The 16,853-nt window shown below is 36.3% G+C and overlaps 1 protein-coding gene across 1 annotated transcript; it reads left to right on the forward strand.

The window, feature by feature from the left end:
- The first annotated feature begins 6,168 nt into the window (after positions 1–6,168).
- On the forward strand, positions 6,169–12,397 carry LOC134496913 (vomeronasal type-2 receptor 26-like). The gene is made up of 5 exons (XM_063302629.1): positions 6,169–6,312; positions 8,516–9,376; positions 10,223–10,327; positions 11,162–11,288; positions 11,472–12,397. The coding sequence occupies exons 1-5, from the start codon at positions 6,169–6,171 to the stop codon at positions 12,395–12,397; spliced, it is 2,163 nt and encodes a 720-aa protein (XP_063158699.1).
- Positions 12,398–16,853: the final 4,456 nt, after the last annotated feature.

The following is a 16,853-nucleotide window of genomic DNA, read 5'->3' on the forward strand; positions in this document are numbered from 1 at the left end:
CAATCAAATACAACCTTTTCACCCGGCCAAAATGACTAGGTACAACAGCAGCTTAATCTGTTAGTAGGAAAAACTCAACACCACTTTCCCACAAAATTATTTAACTCTTTTGTTGCCTTTTTAGATTTCTCCAGAGTCCTTCAGTATGGACAGTCTGGAGCTTTTCTCCTTTAGTTCACACCCTAATCCAAAGCAAGATTTGTGCCTCATATTGGCTAACATGGCAAAATCATAAATGATTCTAACTTGACCTCTAGGAATAATCCAAGGTGGATAAAAATGGCCAAATCTCATAAAAATATGTGTGCTATTCTATCTCCTTTTGTAGGAAAAATACATGTAATTTGATTATTTTGGGACAGAACTGTGGCAGAGTGCTGGAAAGAGTTTGGCCCAAGAGATCAGAAAAAACAGACACCAGGCATTTCTATAAAAATAAGTGTATTTATAGAAAGCATAAAACATATACCAGTTTCCATATCCAGAAATCCTGGATAGTCACAAAAGCTTTACCAGCTCATATTTTACAAGCTCATACACATGCACATGTGCTCTGAGTAGGACTGGAAGGAGAGGCAGCAAAAAGGAAACTGAAACTGTAACAAGCCCAGGCAAATCAGCAGCTTTTCCTTATATGGTCATCTTTTCATACCCCCACCTGAGGACAATTAAGTTTGACCTGCTCACCCTGCCAAAGTGATTTGTTATCATAGTAACTTAGTGGGTTGCTCCTTGCAAACAACCAAATACCAACAAGAACTGCATGATACACACAGACATAATTGCCATACCTTTTTTTCTAAATTACTCTAATTTGAGACAGAAAGGTTAGGAAAGAATGTAGAAAATCTCCTCTCCTGTGAAATGTTGCCTATGGGTAGATGGAACCTTTGCTTGATGAAACCCATCAATATATAAAAACAATCAGTAGAGGAATATTATTTATTATTTACTCTAAGGAAGGATAGGTTGTGGAATGTGACCCAATCAATAATATCAAATTCAGTTTCCAGTTCTCCATTTGAATTGAAGTAAACTGATTTGCCTTTTGGTACTGTCCATGGGGTTTTCTTGGCAAGTATACTGAAGTGGGTTGCCATTTCCTTCTCCAGCGGAAAGGGACTCTGCAAGGAGGTCAAATCAGTCAATCCTACAGAAAATCAACCCTGACTGTTCATTGGAAGGACAGATACTGAAGCTGAAGCTCAAATACTCTGGCCACCTAATGTGAAGAGAGGGCTCACTGGAAAAGACCCTGATGCTGGAAAGACTGAAGGCAAAAGGAGGAGGGGACGGCCGAGGATGAGATTGTTAGATAGCATCACCGATGCAATGAACAGGAATTTGAGTCAACTCTGGGAGACAGTGGAGGACAGAAAGGCCTGGCATGCTATGGTACATGGGGTCACAAAGAGTCAGATATGACTCTAAGACTGAACAACAAAACTGATTCCCCAGCATTGTTATTAAATGAGACATATCTTACAAAATACTAGTTGAGCTGGAGAGAAGGGAAGGGGAAAAGAAAGGGGGAGGGGAAGGGAAGAGAGCACTTCATCAGGATATATTAAAAGGCATTCATCTTTCCTCATCTGAATTTGGTCTCTCTTGCAAAAGAAGATCTATTCCATGTTGAACAGCAGAAGAAGGCAAACGACATGGATCAGAATGGTATTGTAATGAAAGAGGAAACAATCAGGAATCTTTGAAGCCAAGTTCATCACATTCATCATGCTGGTGTTTAGCAGTGTTTGGCTCACCTTTGTTCCAACATACTTGAATGTTGGTGGTGGCTGTGGAGCTCTTCTCTATTTTGTCCTCCACTGGTGGGCTACTGGCTTGTATCTTCTTATCCAAATATTACATTATGATAATGAGACCTGAATTGAACAGTGAGGAACAGCTAAGAAGAAGAAGAATGGAGCAACTAAAAATTCTCTGATTGTAATCCTAACATAGTCACCAACAGTTTGTAATAAAGGGATTCAATTTGCAAATAACTTTGTCATCATTTGTATTGCATGTATTCATTTTGGGAAAGACTAATAGAACTCTAAATATTTGCAAGGTTAAATTCATGCATGTAATCCTGGGAAATATCACACATTTATGAAATCAGTTTGAGTGGATAGGTATATTATCCCAAGCTTAGAAGTTGTAATATTTGATTCAGAATCCTTCTGACTCCTAAATGATTTCATAATTTAGTGAACGAATGCTGAAAACAACTATGTAGGATTTCTGAAGAGTCTGTGGTTGAGTTTTATAAAGTCAGTAATGCTAAACTTTGTTCTCCCAATCTAACAATGAGCATTTAAAATGTTCTCTATCATTAATATGTCTTTTTTGAATGGCCAGCTTTAAAGTAATTTTAGTTCCTGTAATGTTCAATTTAATTAATATTTCCCTGTTTAAAACCTAGACACTTAACAGTCCATATTACAGAAAAAACTATCATTAAAATTAATTAATATTAGAAAACGAGAACAAGAAAAAGACAATTTATGTATCCATCTTGATTACACAAATAGCCCAACAGAAATATCTCAGACCCTAAAATATTCTTAAAAATCTCAAACTGCGAAAAAATGAGGAAAAGAAAACATTTGCACTTCCAATCATTACTACAGATATTTGACATCATATCTGAACACTCCTGATTCACTTGAATAATAACAGAAATCAGGGATCACTGCATAATTTTCTCTCCTACTCTCCTTAGCCATTGCTATTATTTTGTTTTGTCCTTTTCCATTTTGTTTCCAGGAAATCTGAGAACAAAGATCACTAGAACTGAAGGGGTGTATATGGCATCCTTTCCAGTTACAAGTAACCAGTAGTTTAAAAAGTGGGATGTAGCAGACCTTCAGTTCTATAGGTATAGTCACAAAGTTGGAGGTAATCTTAGGAGGTGATTCAACCCACATTAATTTCCAAATCTGATATTAACATAAACAAACACACACATTTTAAAAATTGAGTATGTACTTTCGTGGAAAAGAGACTTGTGTTATTCAGTTTTGGACTGATTATCATATAATATTGAGTCTTTTTTTTTTTTTTTCCATCATCGGGAATAGGAATGGTTGACAAGGGAGGGAGGGAGGGAGGGAGGGTTTAATAAGTACTCACTTCTACATTATAAGGGAACTGATTCTAGGCAGATAATTTCAGAGTATTTGAATTTATTTCCATAATTGCATTATGCTTCCTCTATAATCTCTATCTCACATTATAGATGTTGAGGTGCTGAAGGATTCAGATGGCCAACACAGGGTGTTTCTGAGATTATCCCATCAGCAATTTCATTAATATAAATTAAGTGTGCATTCTATACTTAATGATGGCCTAGTGGTGAGAAATTTGAGTTGCCTACTGGTTAGTCTGAGAACTATGATAAACAAATATTAGCTCTTGCTGTCTATTCACAAAAATCTCATGAGGATTCTCCTTTTTAAGTGAAGTTATTAGTTACCAAGTTTTAGGTCACATTTATTACTGATGTATCCTGATTGAAATCTGTCAAGGAGTCTTAGACAAAGAATAATTTATTTTATTTTTAAATAAAGAAGAAGCTCAGAGAATACCAGGGATCGAACAATTCAGTCCTGAGATACATATATTCCCCACAATGTATTCCCTTTAACTAAAAGCAGTAACAAAAAAAGCTATGATATAAACTGAGATCAGATTACTAAGAAACTATAATGCAGTCTGTTTAGATGGTGTATATGAACAAACTAAGAAGAGCAAATGAGTTCTGCATCATAAGAAATGTCCTGGTGGATTTCAAAAGATTAAATGTGAAATCCTGGCCATATTCTCCAATTCCTTGTGGACTACATGCTTGATTCACTAGTGTGTATAACCAACTGAGTTAGTGCTTAAGGTGTTCATTTCTGTTACACTTTAGATGATGAGAGATTCCACTTTCACCCCAATCCCCAAGAAGAGAAAATCAAAGCCCCCAGTGTTCCATATGGAATACTAAGGAACACTTTGCCTTTTTATTGATTTATGTCTAAGGACCTTTGGGCCTTTTGATAATCCAGGGAGTGTTGATGAAAGATGAGGAATATATTCCTGTGATATTTCATAGAACCTGACATTCTGAACAGGTGGTTATTTTTCTGGCAATTATCAAATTAACCTCAATCACTTTTGCTTCATTTCCAAATCTCAAGGGAGCTTCATTAACCATCAGCAAAACTGAATCCTAAAACAGAAGAACATTGCCATTGTTTGCTCTATAAAGTAAAGAAGGGAGGGAGGGGGAGAAAGACAGAGTGTTGGTGTTGTTCTTTAATGCATTACAAGGGTGTTATAAACCAACCAAATAGTCATTCAAGTCAGCTGTGCTATTCAGCCAAGATTTATCAAAGGAAAAAAGAGGACAGATGAAAGACTGCGAAGAAGGAATTGTATCATGCCATCAAATGAAGCTTTCTCTATTGGCCTTAATGCTGTTGTCTGGAATAGTCTGTGAGATTGCTAACATGAACTGCATTGTTGGTGATCCTGTTCCAATTCTTCATAAATACTATCAATCAGGAGATGTCATTGTTGCTGGTATTTTGTCTCAGATCTATATATTTTCAAACACAATACACTTTCATGAAAAGCCTTCTATTGACCTTTTCTATGATGCTGAGTAAGGTGCTCATGTATCTAAAACTTTAATTATTCAGAAGATGAGTTCTCTGAATTGGTGTTGGTTCTAGGGAATGGATGGCCAGAGGTTATTTTCCCTTGTGTCATTCTACTCCCTCCCTCCCTCCCTCCCTCCCTTCCTTCTCCAGAGATGTATTGTATTATCCATTTTTCCATAAAGATTGAAATTGTTTAAGCTTATCTTGGATGTAAACGTCAATTCAATAATGCATTGGAAATAAACAGTTCTATTCAATCTCATTCATATGGATGAGTTCATAATTCTAATATTTAGTATGATTGGCAGGTCAATTTCTTAATTCTGTGGAAGAGGTTTAAACATTTTACATGTATATATTTTTTTCTGCAGTATACCAGTCAGGTTATTTGTATATTACTTGGGAGGAATCTTTATGAATCACACATAATAAAGTACTGTTTTTATTGGATTCCTAGCCTGTTGCATGAGAATGAGATGTTAATGAAATAATATATTTTTTTTTAATAAAGTTTCTCCAAGGATAGTCATAAATACATTCCCTAGCTTTTTGGATTGAAATCTTTCTCACAGCATTTTTTTTTTCCCACCCACGAATGAAGCATCACTTTTTACTTCATGATTCTCCTATTCCTTAAAAATAATTGGAGTAATTCAGTTCCATGGCTAAATCAATTTATTACTGAGTAATGAAATGCCTGTATATTTCTGAAGATAACAATTTTCCCATTTTTTAAAAAAATCTTTCATCTAGTCATTTATGCTCAGACCTAAGGTTGTTCTGATTTTCACTGTTTCTAAAATGAACACAAACAGATTGAATTTACTATCAATAATTTCCTGCAACTTTGATGATTGATATTAATATACTGCTTAGCTATTTCAGTCTTGCAAGACTTCTGTGGCCAGGAGAAACCTTGTTTAGATGGAGTCCTGATTAGGATGACGCTAAATTTTCATTGATGAGCTTAATTGACAGGGGAGGGGGGAAACAACCTGGTGTAGATGACCCCTGAATTTATCACTGATATAAATTGAGTGCTTTTCACACTTGCAAAATGCTGCTGTAGAATGTAGATATAATTGCAGCAGGAGGCACAAAGAGAATAATAGGACTGATACTGAATTGTCTACAGGACATACTTGTACACTTGCATTCTTGGCAATTTTCTGATGTTAAGCAGTGTCTTTTAAAGCAGTATCATTCCTGGGTGGTGAAGACTGATACAGATGTATTCAGCCACATTCATTAGTAATCATCTGATAGTAGAAATGGGTACAAAATGTTTAAAGCTATGAGTTAAACTAAAGTGTCTTGCAGCTGTTTTTCTGAAACCAATATACTCAAATCAGCATGCAATTATCATTTTAGGGCAGTGACTCAGCTCTACCAGCATGTCCTGTCTTTGGTATTTGCTGTAAAGGAGATCAACGAAAATCCCCAGATTTTGCCCAATCTCACTCTGGGCTTCCATATCTATAACAGCCATTTTATTGCAAGCTGGACATATCATGCCTCAATGGAACTCTTCTCCACACGAGGCAAGTTTGTCCCTAACTACAAGTGTGATACAGAGAACAATCCAGTGTCAGTCATTGGCGGACCAAATTCAGAAATCTGTATCCACATGGCAGCTATCCTGTCCATTTACAAGATCCCACAAGTAAGATTGTCCCACCATGTTTTGACTCTATCATCTATCTCTATCTATCTACGTATCTGTCTACACTTGTCTATGTATCTATCTATGTAGCTATCACCTACCTATCTCATATAGAGAGATGCACAGATATACACAAAGAGAGGTAGTTTTGTGAACTGGATATTAAAAACAATGACATTTGAATGAGTGTTTTCGTAGAAATAAAGAGGAACATCATGTTTTTAAGCTAAGAACAAATTGTTTTCAAATACATGTCCCTGTCTTTTGAGTAAAACTGCATTTGCTTTAAATTCAAATTCTCCCCCATTTGGAGCAAACAGGATAGGAAAGAACACAGCAATGTATTTATTTATTTTTATCCCACCTTTATTATTTTTATAAATAACTCAAGGGGGCAAACATACCTAATTCTCCTTCTTCATCCTATTTTCCCCACAACAACAATCCTGTGAGGTGAGTTGGGCTGAGCGAGAGTGACTGGCCCAAAGTCACCCAGCCAGCTTTCATGCTTAAGGCGGGACTAGAACTCACAATCTCCTGGCTTCTAGGCCAGCATCTTAACCACTAGACCAAAGTGGCTCTCCATATTCCCTTTCTCTTTATATGAACTGTTAATAAAAACCTCTAAAGAACACAGATTTTCCTTTAGTGAGAAATGAGTAAATCTGTAAAATAGTGGGAGAATATTTGTCTTTTTATGTGCATACATGCAAAGAAAAAAAAATCACATTATTCCTTTTCAGCATATGCAATGTTATACTGAATGAACTCCATCCCAAATACTGTCATTACTTTCATTTTTAATTCAGTTTGGTCTGTTGGAGATTCTTTGTTTATTACCTAGTTCCAAAGCAAAGTTTTTACATTTCTGTTGTATGTGCTCATTGATTACATTCAAACAATCACCACTGTAATTTGTCATTTGTTTTTGAGTCTCTGTATGACTAAATCATACAGGGGACATGGTGGTGCTGCGGGTTAAACCGCTGAGCTGCTGAGCTTGCCGATCGGAAGGTCGGCGGTTCGAATCCGCATGACGGGGTGAGCTCCCATTGCTAGTCCCAGCTTCTGCCAACCTAGCAGTTTGAAAACATGCAAATGTGAGTAGATTAATAGGCACCGCCTCGGCGGGCAGGTAACTGTGTTCCATGTAGTCATGCTGGCCACATGACCACGGAAGTGTCTACGGACAAATGCCAGCTCTTCGGCTTTGAAATGGAGATGAGCACCACCCCCTAGAGTCAGACACGACTGGACATCATGTCAAGGGAAACCTTTACCTTTACTATGACTAAATCACTTTTTCTGTACTCTCTGATCTTGTTCTCACCCACCCATACCCATCACCCGGCAGACTTCTTTCTTTATACTGCAGTCATTCAAAATGTTGCACAAGTTTCCACAAAGCATATCTCTGCTTCTTACATTATGACCATTCACTGGGGGGTAATGTGCAATTATCACCAACCTATGGATTGCTTTTTGGTATATGTCAAGAATAACCTCAAAGATACCAATGTATATATTCTGTCATATATATTTATCCTTTCCATTCATAATTAAATTTATACCTTCACTTCCCCAAACATATCCATCAACTGCATAAAATCAGTCTATCTTCATTCAGCTCCATTCTTTTTTTTTCTTTTAGTTTCAGTGACAACCTATTTATTTATGCCATATGTTAATTCACACTCTTTATGATGAACTCCTCTTACATTCCAAGCTCTAATCTTTCATGTGGTGTGATCATCACAAGATGGTCCTATAGATGTTGACCACTGTTGGCTTTGGTTAATCAATGCATATTTGGGGTGCTTGTTGTTTGTAATCACGATAAAACACATTTGTATTAAAAAACACTGTAATTAAACATTTTGGTTTGGGAATGTTTTCTAAAAACATAAACAGCTAATGTTCTCCTGTGGCATGTGTAATGAGAGATATACCATCAGGAGGAAAAAATGTCCCTTGTTTATTCAAGCACAATATCAGTGTTTTCATTCACTGTTCAACACCACTAATAACAAGATATCTGTTCCTCAGCACATTTAGTCTACAGGATTAGTGAACTTGATTTCATAATCTCTTTCATGTAAGAAAAAAATAGTATCTTAGTCACACTCACTGAAAAAAAAATAAAGTTTTATCTAGATATTAATTCTCTAGTCTAACACATGTTTTTTTTCTTTATTTTCTTTAGTTTACTTATGGCTCTGCTTCTGAGATGAATAGGAAAACTCAGGCTATTTTCCATCACCAGATGTTTCCAGATGTACACAGACAATATGATGGGATTCTGCAGTTACTGTTGCATTTCCAGTGGACATGGATTGGGGTTTTATACGACAATGATAACAATGGAGAGAGATTTGTTCAGGATGCACTTCCTATATTTTCTCAGAAAGGGATCTGCTTTGATTATATTGAAAGTTTCCCTGTAATTACTTCAGTTAGTGACATTGATAAGATGGTGAAAGAGGGGTTAAATATGTATGAGGTTGGAACTGAAAGCATTGCTAATGTATCCATTGTTTATGGTGAAATTGAGACCATGATATTTCTCAGAATGTTTCCCACCATATCAAAATATGAGGATGTATCCATCAAGGCAAAAGGAAGGGTTTTCCTTATGACAGCTCAGATGGATTTCACATCATTCCCCTTTCAAAAGAATGAAGATATAGACTTCATTCATGGTGCCCTGTCCTTAGCAATTCATTCAAAGGAGGTACTGAGATTTACTGAATTTCTTCATTTGACAAATTTTACCTCCAAAAAAGAAGATGGCTTCATTCAGGTTTTCTGGGAAGAGGCCTTTGGATGTTCCTTTTCCAGGTCCATGATAGATAGGCAAGCAAGGGTTTCCTGCACTGGTGGGGAGAAACTGGAGAATCTTCCAGCATCTGTGTTTGAAATGAGCATGACCACCCATAGCTACAGCATCTACAATGCAGTTTATTCTATAGCATATGCTTTGAACAACATGCTTTCAATTAAATTGAAAAAGACAGCAAGTGTCCATGGAGCAACCCAAAGACTACTGGCTCAACACCTGTGGGAGGTAATGTCTTGGGCAAGCTGATTTCTGTTAGGTCAACATGTTTCAGTGGAGAGATTCTAGACTAAGGAGAAAACCATTGTTTTGTCTTATGCTTCCTTTGTATTTGAGGACCATTTTGTAAAATAGCTCACGTGGTTTAAAATTTCAAGAGTCTATGTAGGCTGAGTGGGAATGGGAAGCTGCTTCACAACTGTGGCTACATAGCAGTTGCTGGTGAAACATCAGGAAATATGCTGTCTAGACCATGGTCACTAAACCATGAAACCCAACACTGCCCAGCAGATACCAGCCATGAAAGCGTACACCAGTGTATTGGTTCACAGATGGTCAGGTAACCCTTTTCTCTCAGCAGTATGATGTGCCTTCCTAAATAGGATGCATTTTTATTGAACTCTTCCATGGTTGTTCTATAGAGATTGTAATAGTGATTCTGGCAGGTTCCAAACAACTTCTGTTTTATGTGTAGAAGTCTTCTGGATCAACTGTAGAAAGACAGTCACTGCTACAGCTTCACTGAACACTCTGATAGGCCACTTGCCTGAGATTTCCTATGAATTGAGACCTAACTATACAGGAACAGTCCTCACCCATTTAGAGATATCCTTGAGCTTGCATAGCAACATGGATCAAGCAAACAAGAATTTCAGGCATTCTCAAAAATGAATTTATTCAGCTTAATCAATCCTTTTTCAGTAGAACACTATTCTAATTCCTGTTTTCTGCCTGTGCCTTTTTGTTATGCATGAAGGGCACAGTAGAACTTTTGAGGAAGACCAAACTTAAATGGAGAAGAACAATGTCCTTAAATATATCTTAATGAATTGCAATCTCATCTCCTCTCTTCAGCTCAACCATGTTGTGAGAAGCATCTCATTTAACAACAGTGTTGGGGAAACAATTTTCTTCAATCAAAATGGAGAAATGGAAACTGGATTTGATATTATCAACTGGGTAATATTCCCAAACCTTTCCTTCCTTAGAGTCAAAGTTGGAGACATACAACCCCCATCTTTCACAGAAAAAATGTTCACCATTTCAGAGGAAACAATAATCTGGCCACACTGGTTTAACCAGGTAGGGTCTGGCAACTCTAGGAGTTCTATTCAGGAGTTATGAAGGTTGAAAGAATGATTTGTTGAAATAACTCTTATTCAACCATCTGAAAATACAGAGAAAAGGTAGAAATAAATGTGGAGTCCTTGGTGCTCTCTGAGCCTTTTTGTTTTCTTGAAGATGTTTCATTGCCAGACTAGGCAATATCTTCAGTGCAAAGAGGGAGTGGGCCTTGCTCTCAGTTTATATACTTTGGCTTGCCCTGCTTGTGTTGGTAGGGGTGTTGTTCTCTCCTTGGGAGTTCTTTGATTGGGCTGTTGTTTGCTGCTTGGTTGATTGAGTTAATAGTTCCTTGATTAGGGCTTGATTGTGCTGTCTGATGGTTCAACTGGTGTTAATTCTAGTGTTGATTTTTGAATATCTGGGTGTTGATTGCTGGCAAGGGAGTGTACTGGTCTTTTGGCTTTTCTATTGTCTCTTTTGAATGGTATGTAATGTTGTTTACCTCTATGTGTCTGTTGATGGCTGCTTTGTCTGAGTGCCAGGCTTCCAGGAATTCTCTGGCGTTTTGGGATTTGGCTTAGTTTAGGATGCTCACTGTTTCCCATTGAAACTATGGTTGAGTCTGTCCATGTGTTCTGAGATTAAGGAGTTCTCATTGTGTCTTCTGACTGTCTGGCAGATATGCACATCTGCAAGATGGAAAACATCCTTCTCTTTTTCTATCGATAGACAAAGCCTCTTTCTCTTTGCAATGACAATTGTCATCCAGGTTACAGGAAGGCCAAAAAAGAAGGGAAACCCTTTTGCTGCTATGATTGCCTTCCTTGTCCAGATGGGAAGATTTCTAATCAGAAGGGTAAGTGATAATATGTAGGGGAATGGTTACCAACTTGTGGTCTGTGATCATGACTGATGATCTGCAGTGGTGCTCAGGTTGTCCATCATGCAGATGTCTATACAGATAAACAGCTAAATTAGATTTGATTATTTTCTAGGACAGCTATATATAGAAAAAAACGCTGATTTTCATTCTCTCTAGATATGGACAACTGCTTTCAATGTCCACAAGTTCATTATTCAAGTGAGGAGCGAGATTTCTGCAATCCAAAATATCTAACGTTTTTGTCATATGAAGAAACTTTGGGGATCACCTTCACCAGTTTTATTCTTTCTTTTTCCCTGATTACTATTTTGCTGCTCTGGCTCTTCATTGAAAACAATGATACCCCTATTGTGAAAGCCAACAACGAGACCCTCACCTACATCCTTCTCATCTCCCTCCTGCTCTCATTTCTTTGCGCTTTGCTGTTCATTGGCTGTCCTCATCAATGGACATGCCTTCTTCGGCAAACTACCTTTGGCATCATCTTCTCCGTGGCAGTTTCTAGCCTTTTGGCAAAGACGATCATTGTGATTCTAGCATTCATGGCTACCAAGCCAGGGTCCAGAATTAGAAAATGGATGGGGAAGAGACTGGCTGTTTCTATTGTTCTTTCTTGTGTCTTTATTCAAACCATTATTTGTATTGTATGGCTATCAACCTCTCCCCCATTCTTAGATGCTGATATGTATTCCATGCCAAAGGAAATTGTACTGATATGTAATGAAGGGTCAACCCTCATGTACTACTGTGCCCTTGGCTTTATCGGGATCTTAGCAATTATCAGTTTGACTGTTGCTTTTCTAGCCAGGAAATTACCTGACACTTTCAATGAAGCCAAGTTCATCACATTCAGCATGCTGGTGTTTAGCAATGTTTGGCTCACTTATGTTCCAACATACTTGAGCACAAAGGGGAAATATATGGTGGCCGTGGAGATCTTCTCTATTTTGTGCTCCAGTGGTGGGCTACTGGCTTGTATCTTCTTCCCCAAATGTTATATTATGATAATGAGACCTGAATTGAACAGTAAGGAACAGCTAAGAAGGGGGATAATGGAAGAATTTAAAATTAGCCATAAGTAAATACTTTGTATTAAAGATAAATATCTTTAATATGAAGGATTAATACAAGTAACCACCTTGTATTTTATAAGGCTTAGTTCCTGTATTCTCATTATGTAATTTCCCTTGTCTAAAACTGAAATGGAATAAAAATTCTGAATTACATGAAAGGCAAGCTATGTCAGTGGGATTTTTGTTCAGTTCTTGAAGCTTCTGCTAATCTAAATCCAGATACCTATATGAAGATGATATCTCATCTATCATCAGTTGAAATGGTGGTTTCAGTATTTATTTATATATATATATAGCAGTAGTGCTATGGTTAATTCATAGGATTTGATATTATCAACTGGTTGATATAGGTATATTCAACATATTTCAGTTGTTGAATTCAAATATTGAATTTGATTCAATGCAATTAATTTGACTGGAATCTTCACACAATTATTTCCATATTTTGAATTGAAACAACTCTTTGAATCAAAGCAACATTTTCAGTTTTGGTGTCACTTATTGAAAGGTTTGGTACTTCATTTTTTACATAATATTAAAAAGTAGCATAAAAATCTATTTTTTATTTAAAAAGAAAGAAGCAAAGCTATGCCCTTGGAATTTCTCCAAAATTTGACCATAACACTGAAATTCTTAAACCTTTGTTAAATTTAGTAAGTAAGCAAATTAGGAAGTAAGGAAGTAAGGGAAAAAATGCTCTAATTAAATTTTTACAGGTTTCACATATCAACTATATTCACATTCCTTTAAGACATTTAAGAATGTCATTTCCTGTGTTTGAAATGTTCAGTGTTCTTGATAACTTGTTTTCCTGATGTGCTAAAGATCTAGCAAAAGTAGGCATGCACTTCTTTAACAGCAATGACTGATCTAAGGTCAGGCTACCACACTATGGATTTTAGTGTAAAGTATGTCAACAGTAGAACAAGTCAGGACTGCATGAAGTTATGCTTTAGTGCTGAAACTGCACTTCCAGCAGCACAATGATTGGATCCAATCCTTATTACAATTCTCCAAAAAATAAAATAAATAATTTTAAAAACCCTCTTAGCCAGGGTTAACAATTATTAGTGCTTAAACGAACAGGGAAGATAAACAACGTAGGAGTCTGAAATGATTAGCAGGCACAATAGTAAAGTCCTCAGTCCTCCAAGAAGAAAATCCAAGAGATTTTCAATGGGAACTTAAGGTAGTAAGCAACTTTTCATGTTCTCTGGCAATGTGGAAGAGTCACTGTACCACATGTTGGGGAACCCAAATTTCTGGAATAATTTTGGGAGTTATTTTTATTTTTTAAAATAAATAATTAAGTATGACAAACAAAAAAATAATTGTCAGGACAATAATAATACTTCAATAAGTAGAAAGCAAAATAAAACATTGTAGAAAGTAGTAACTAAAGTAAATTGAAAATAAAGGGAGTAAAAAACCTAAAAAAATAAGATCAATATAATAACAACAATGCAATTCTTATTTATTTATTTATTTATTTATTTAATTTATCGAATTTGTCACCCCCCCATCTCCTCTCACCAGAGGGACTCTGGATGGTTTACAACAAGATAATCAATACAACAATAAATATACAATACAATAGAAGTACAATATACAAAAGTGCACTTAAGCTTCTTAAGTTTACTTAAGAAGAAATTCTTAAGCTTACTGTTAAATTTAGACAATATTGAAACATCTTCTTATGTTTAGGATACAAAGATATTTGCAGGATGGATAAGGAACATATCTTGAATCCAGTCCTTAACATCAAGACAGTATTTTTTTTTTCCCCCATTTGTGAGGGAAAAAAAAAGAACCTCTCTGCTGAGCCACAGATGTGATAAAACAAAAACTCTTCATGAATAAAATTAGAATTGATTCTTTTGGAGTACAATTCAACATCACATTGACATCTTTAATTACTTTACCTTTTCCCAGGACTATGTAAACTTTTGATGTAACTTGAAACCAAAAGGGAGCTAAGACTGAACAAGACCAAATCATGTCCATCAAAGAGGCCATCAAGTTCTTGCAATGCCAAGACATAGCATCTAACATCCAATCTTTTAAAAACATTCCGTGAAGAGTCCAATAAACACAAAGCAATACTTTCTTACTCCAAATGTTTCCTCTCTTTAAATGATTTTTTCCCCCCACAAATGTGGGAGTTAATGCAGGATTGATACGTAGGGTAGGCTGTTGTTCTTTGCCTAACCTTAAGCTTGAGATTTGAGCAAAGAAGAGGAAAGAAGTCACGGAGAGGGTATTGAAAAGGCTGTTAGACCCTTCACACCCTCCCGCCACCATTAGTTCTTGAATTGTAGACTTTGCAATAATTTTCTCATTCTCATGTATTTTCCTGTTTCTTCTGAGTCATCAGTTGGCATGATCCAAGAAGGACTGGATAGTGTGAAGCTGACTTAGAGTTTTTCCATGCTCTAATACCTCATTTCTGGAGTATCCTGAAAGCAGGCCAATATTTGCTAATAATCTGAGAGAGCATTCACTGCTTAGGTTGCATGCTATTTTGCCTGGCTGAGTATGATGCATGGAGACCCACATTCTAACTGTAAATGTTCCCTCACTAGAAGTTTACATTCTACTGCTTTTTCAGTAGAATATATCCCTTTTTGCCAATATATATATATATATATATATATATATATATATATATATATATAATGCTAAAGGAATTTGGGTTAGTGCTGAAACTAAAAATCTAACATATGTTAAACTTGTAGATAGTCACTGGTTTACAAGAAATACTTTATAACACTATGTTATAATCAGGTACAAAAGATTAAGAACAATAACCTAATGATATTGCTGTATTATTTTAATATATCATAAAATCTATGCAAAAACAAAAACCTAAATTGTTTCATCTTTTGATTAGTAGAAAATATTGCCTTTTCGAGATTGAATAAATTACATATTTCCAAAACCCAATCTTTTACATCTGGAATTCTATCACTTTTCCAATTCCTCAATATTGTTCCTGTACAAGCTTTTCTCCCCCATACTTGATAGAACCATAGTTCCTCTGTGATAGCGAAATGCTAGAGTTTGGGTATATAATTCAAGATCACTTAAACATCTTTAAGATAGAGAGTTTTCCCCATAAATCTACTTATGTACATTACATTACTCTTCCAGAAAGGTACCAAAAGTTACATGACATAAGAGATATGTTCCCTCTTTTATTTATTTTTTCCATCTTCAACAGATAAAATCTGATCTCTGCTTTCAAGTGCCTTCTTTGGGGGGTCCAATACACACTATATACAATTTTTGGATGAATCAATTTTAATCTCAAGTCTGTCAATATCAGTTTCACCTTTTTAGGACACGCTGCCAATGTTCCTTTTGAAGTAGGATAAAGAACAAATGTATCCTGATCATCTGTCTACGGTATGTGGCCTACTTATGTTTGATGGTACATAATCAATTAATTAATTATCCTGCTCATTCTAACTGCACAATTGTAGCCATCACATCAAAGTTTCTGGTATTCCTTTCCTGCCCATTTCAAATGTGTATCTGAAGGCCACAGTTTGCTGAAGATGCCAAGACTGACAGATTTGCTAAGCAAAATTATATATTTCAATTTAATTTTCAGCAAACACATGCCAGTTTTGAAGTGAATGAATTCATCACAAACTCATAAACATATCTATAGGATAGAAATGGATTCATGTGCAAAGCATTAGGTAACCTTAACAAATTTTGGGGGTCACCCAAACCTATAGGTCCCATGTCTGGGGAATTATCTGGTTTTCAGTGGTTTACAAACCACCAGTAGGGTCAGGGCCAAAGAAATTTCAGGGGGTAAGATGTTCCAAAATTAGGTACTTCAACAGATGATCAATGACATGTGTAATAAAAGCAAGAGAAATCAGAAATCAGATCCTACTTTAATGACAACTGAGGCTATGATAACTTTACTTGGGGTATCAGGAAGTTAGATTGAAGGCAAGATTTAATAAATGCATTCTGGTCTGAAAAGGGGCTTATTATCACTCCTGTGCTTCAGAGGGGAAAAGGCATTCCTTGGATGGTTTGTATGGTTGCAAAGAAATAAACCTTCCAAGCCCATGGTTCTGAGTTGTATCTACTACAACCCTGGCTCTTCATACAGAGACATCTACAGCCGTGAATCACTCTAAACATACTCCATTCCAAGATATTGTGGGTAGGAATGACTACTTGAAATGACTGCTTTGGGAGGGTATTTTACTTTCTCAGCTGCTGCTGAAGCCTCTTAGACCTCTTGCGACCCCAGTGAGAAGAGTTAGAAGTGGCTTCTGCTGAGATACGATAGACATGTTTTCTTCTCTATTAACTCATAGAACCTGTAATTTGAAAGAGGGGTATATTATCACACAGAGTGGGAAACTTCTGCTTCATCTCCAAATCCCCAAAGAGTGACAGTATCTACTTATAGAATTATCAACAAGTGCAGTTATTTCAT

This window comes from Candoia aspera, chromosome 4 (assembly GCF_035149785.1).
Source record: "Candoia aspera isolate rCanAsp1 chromosome 4, rCanAsp1.hap2, whole genome shotgun sequence".
In the NCBI taxonomy this organism is placed as follows: domain Eukaryota; kingdom Metazoa; phylum Chordata; class Lepidosauria; order Squamata; family Boidae; genus Candoia; species Candoia aspera.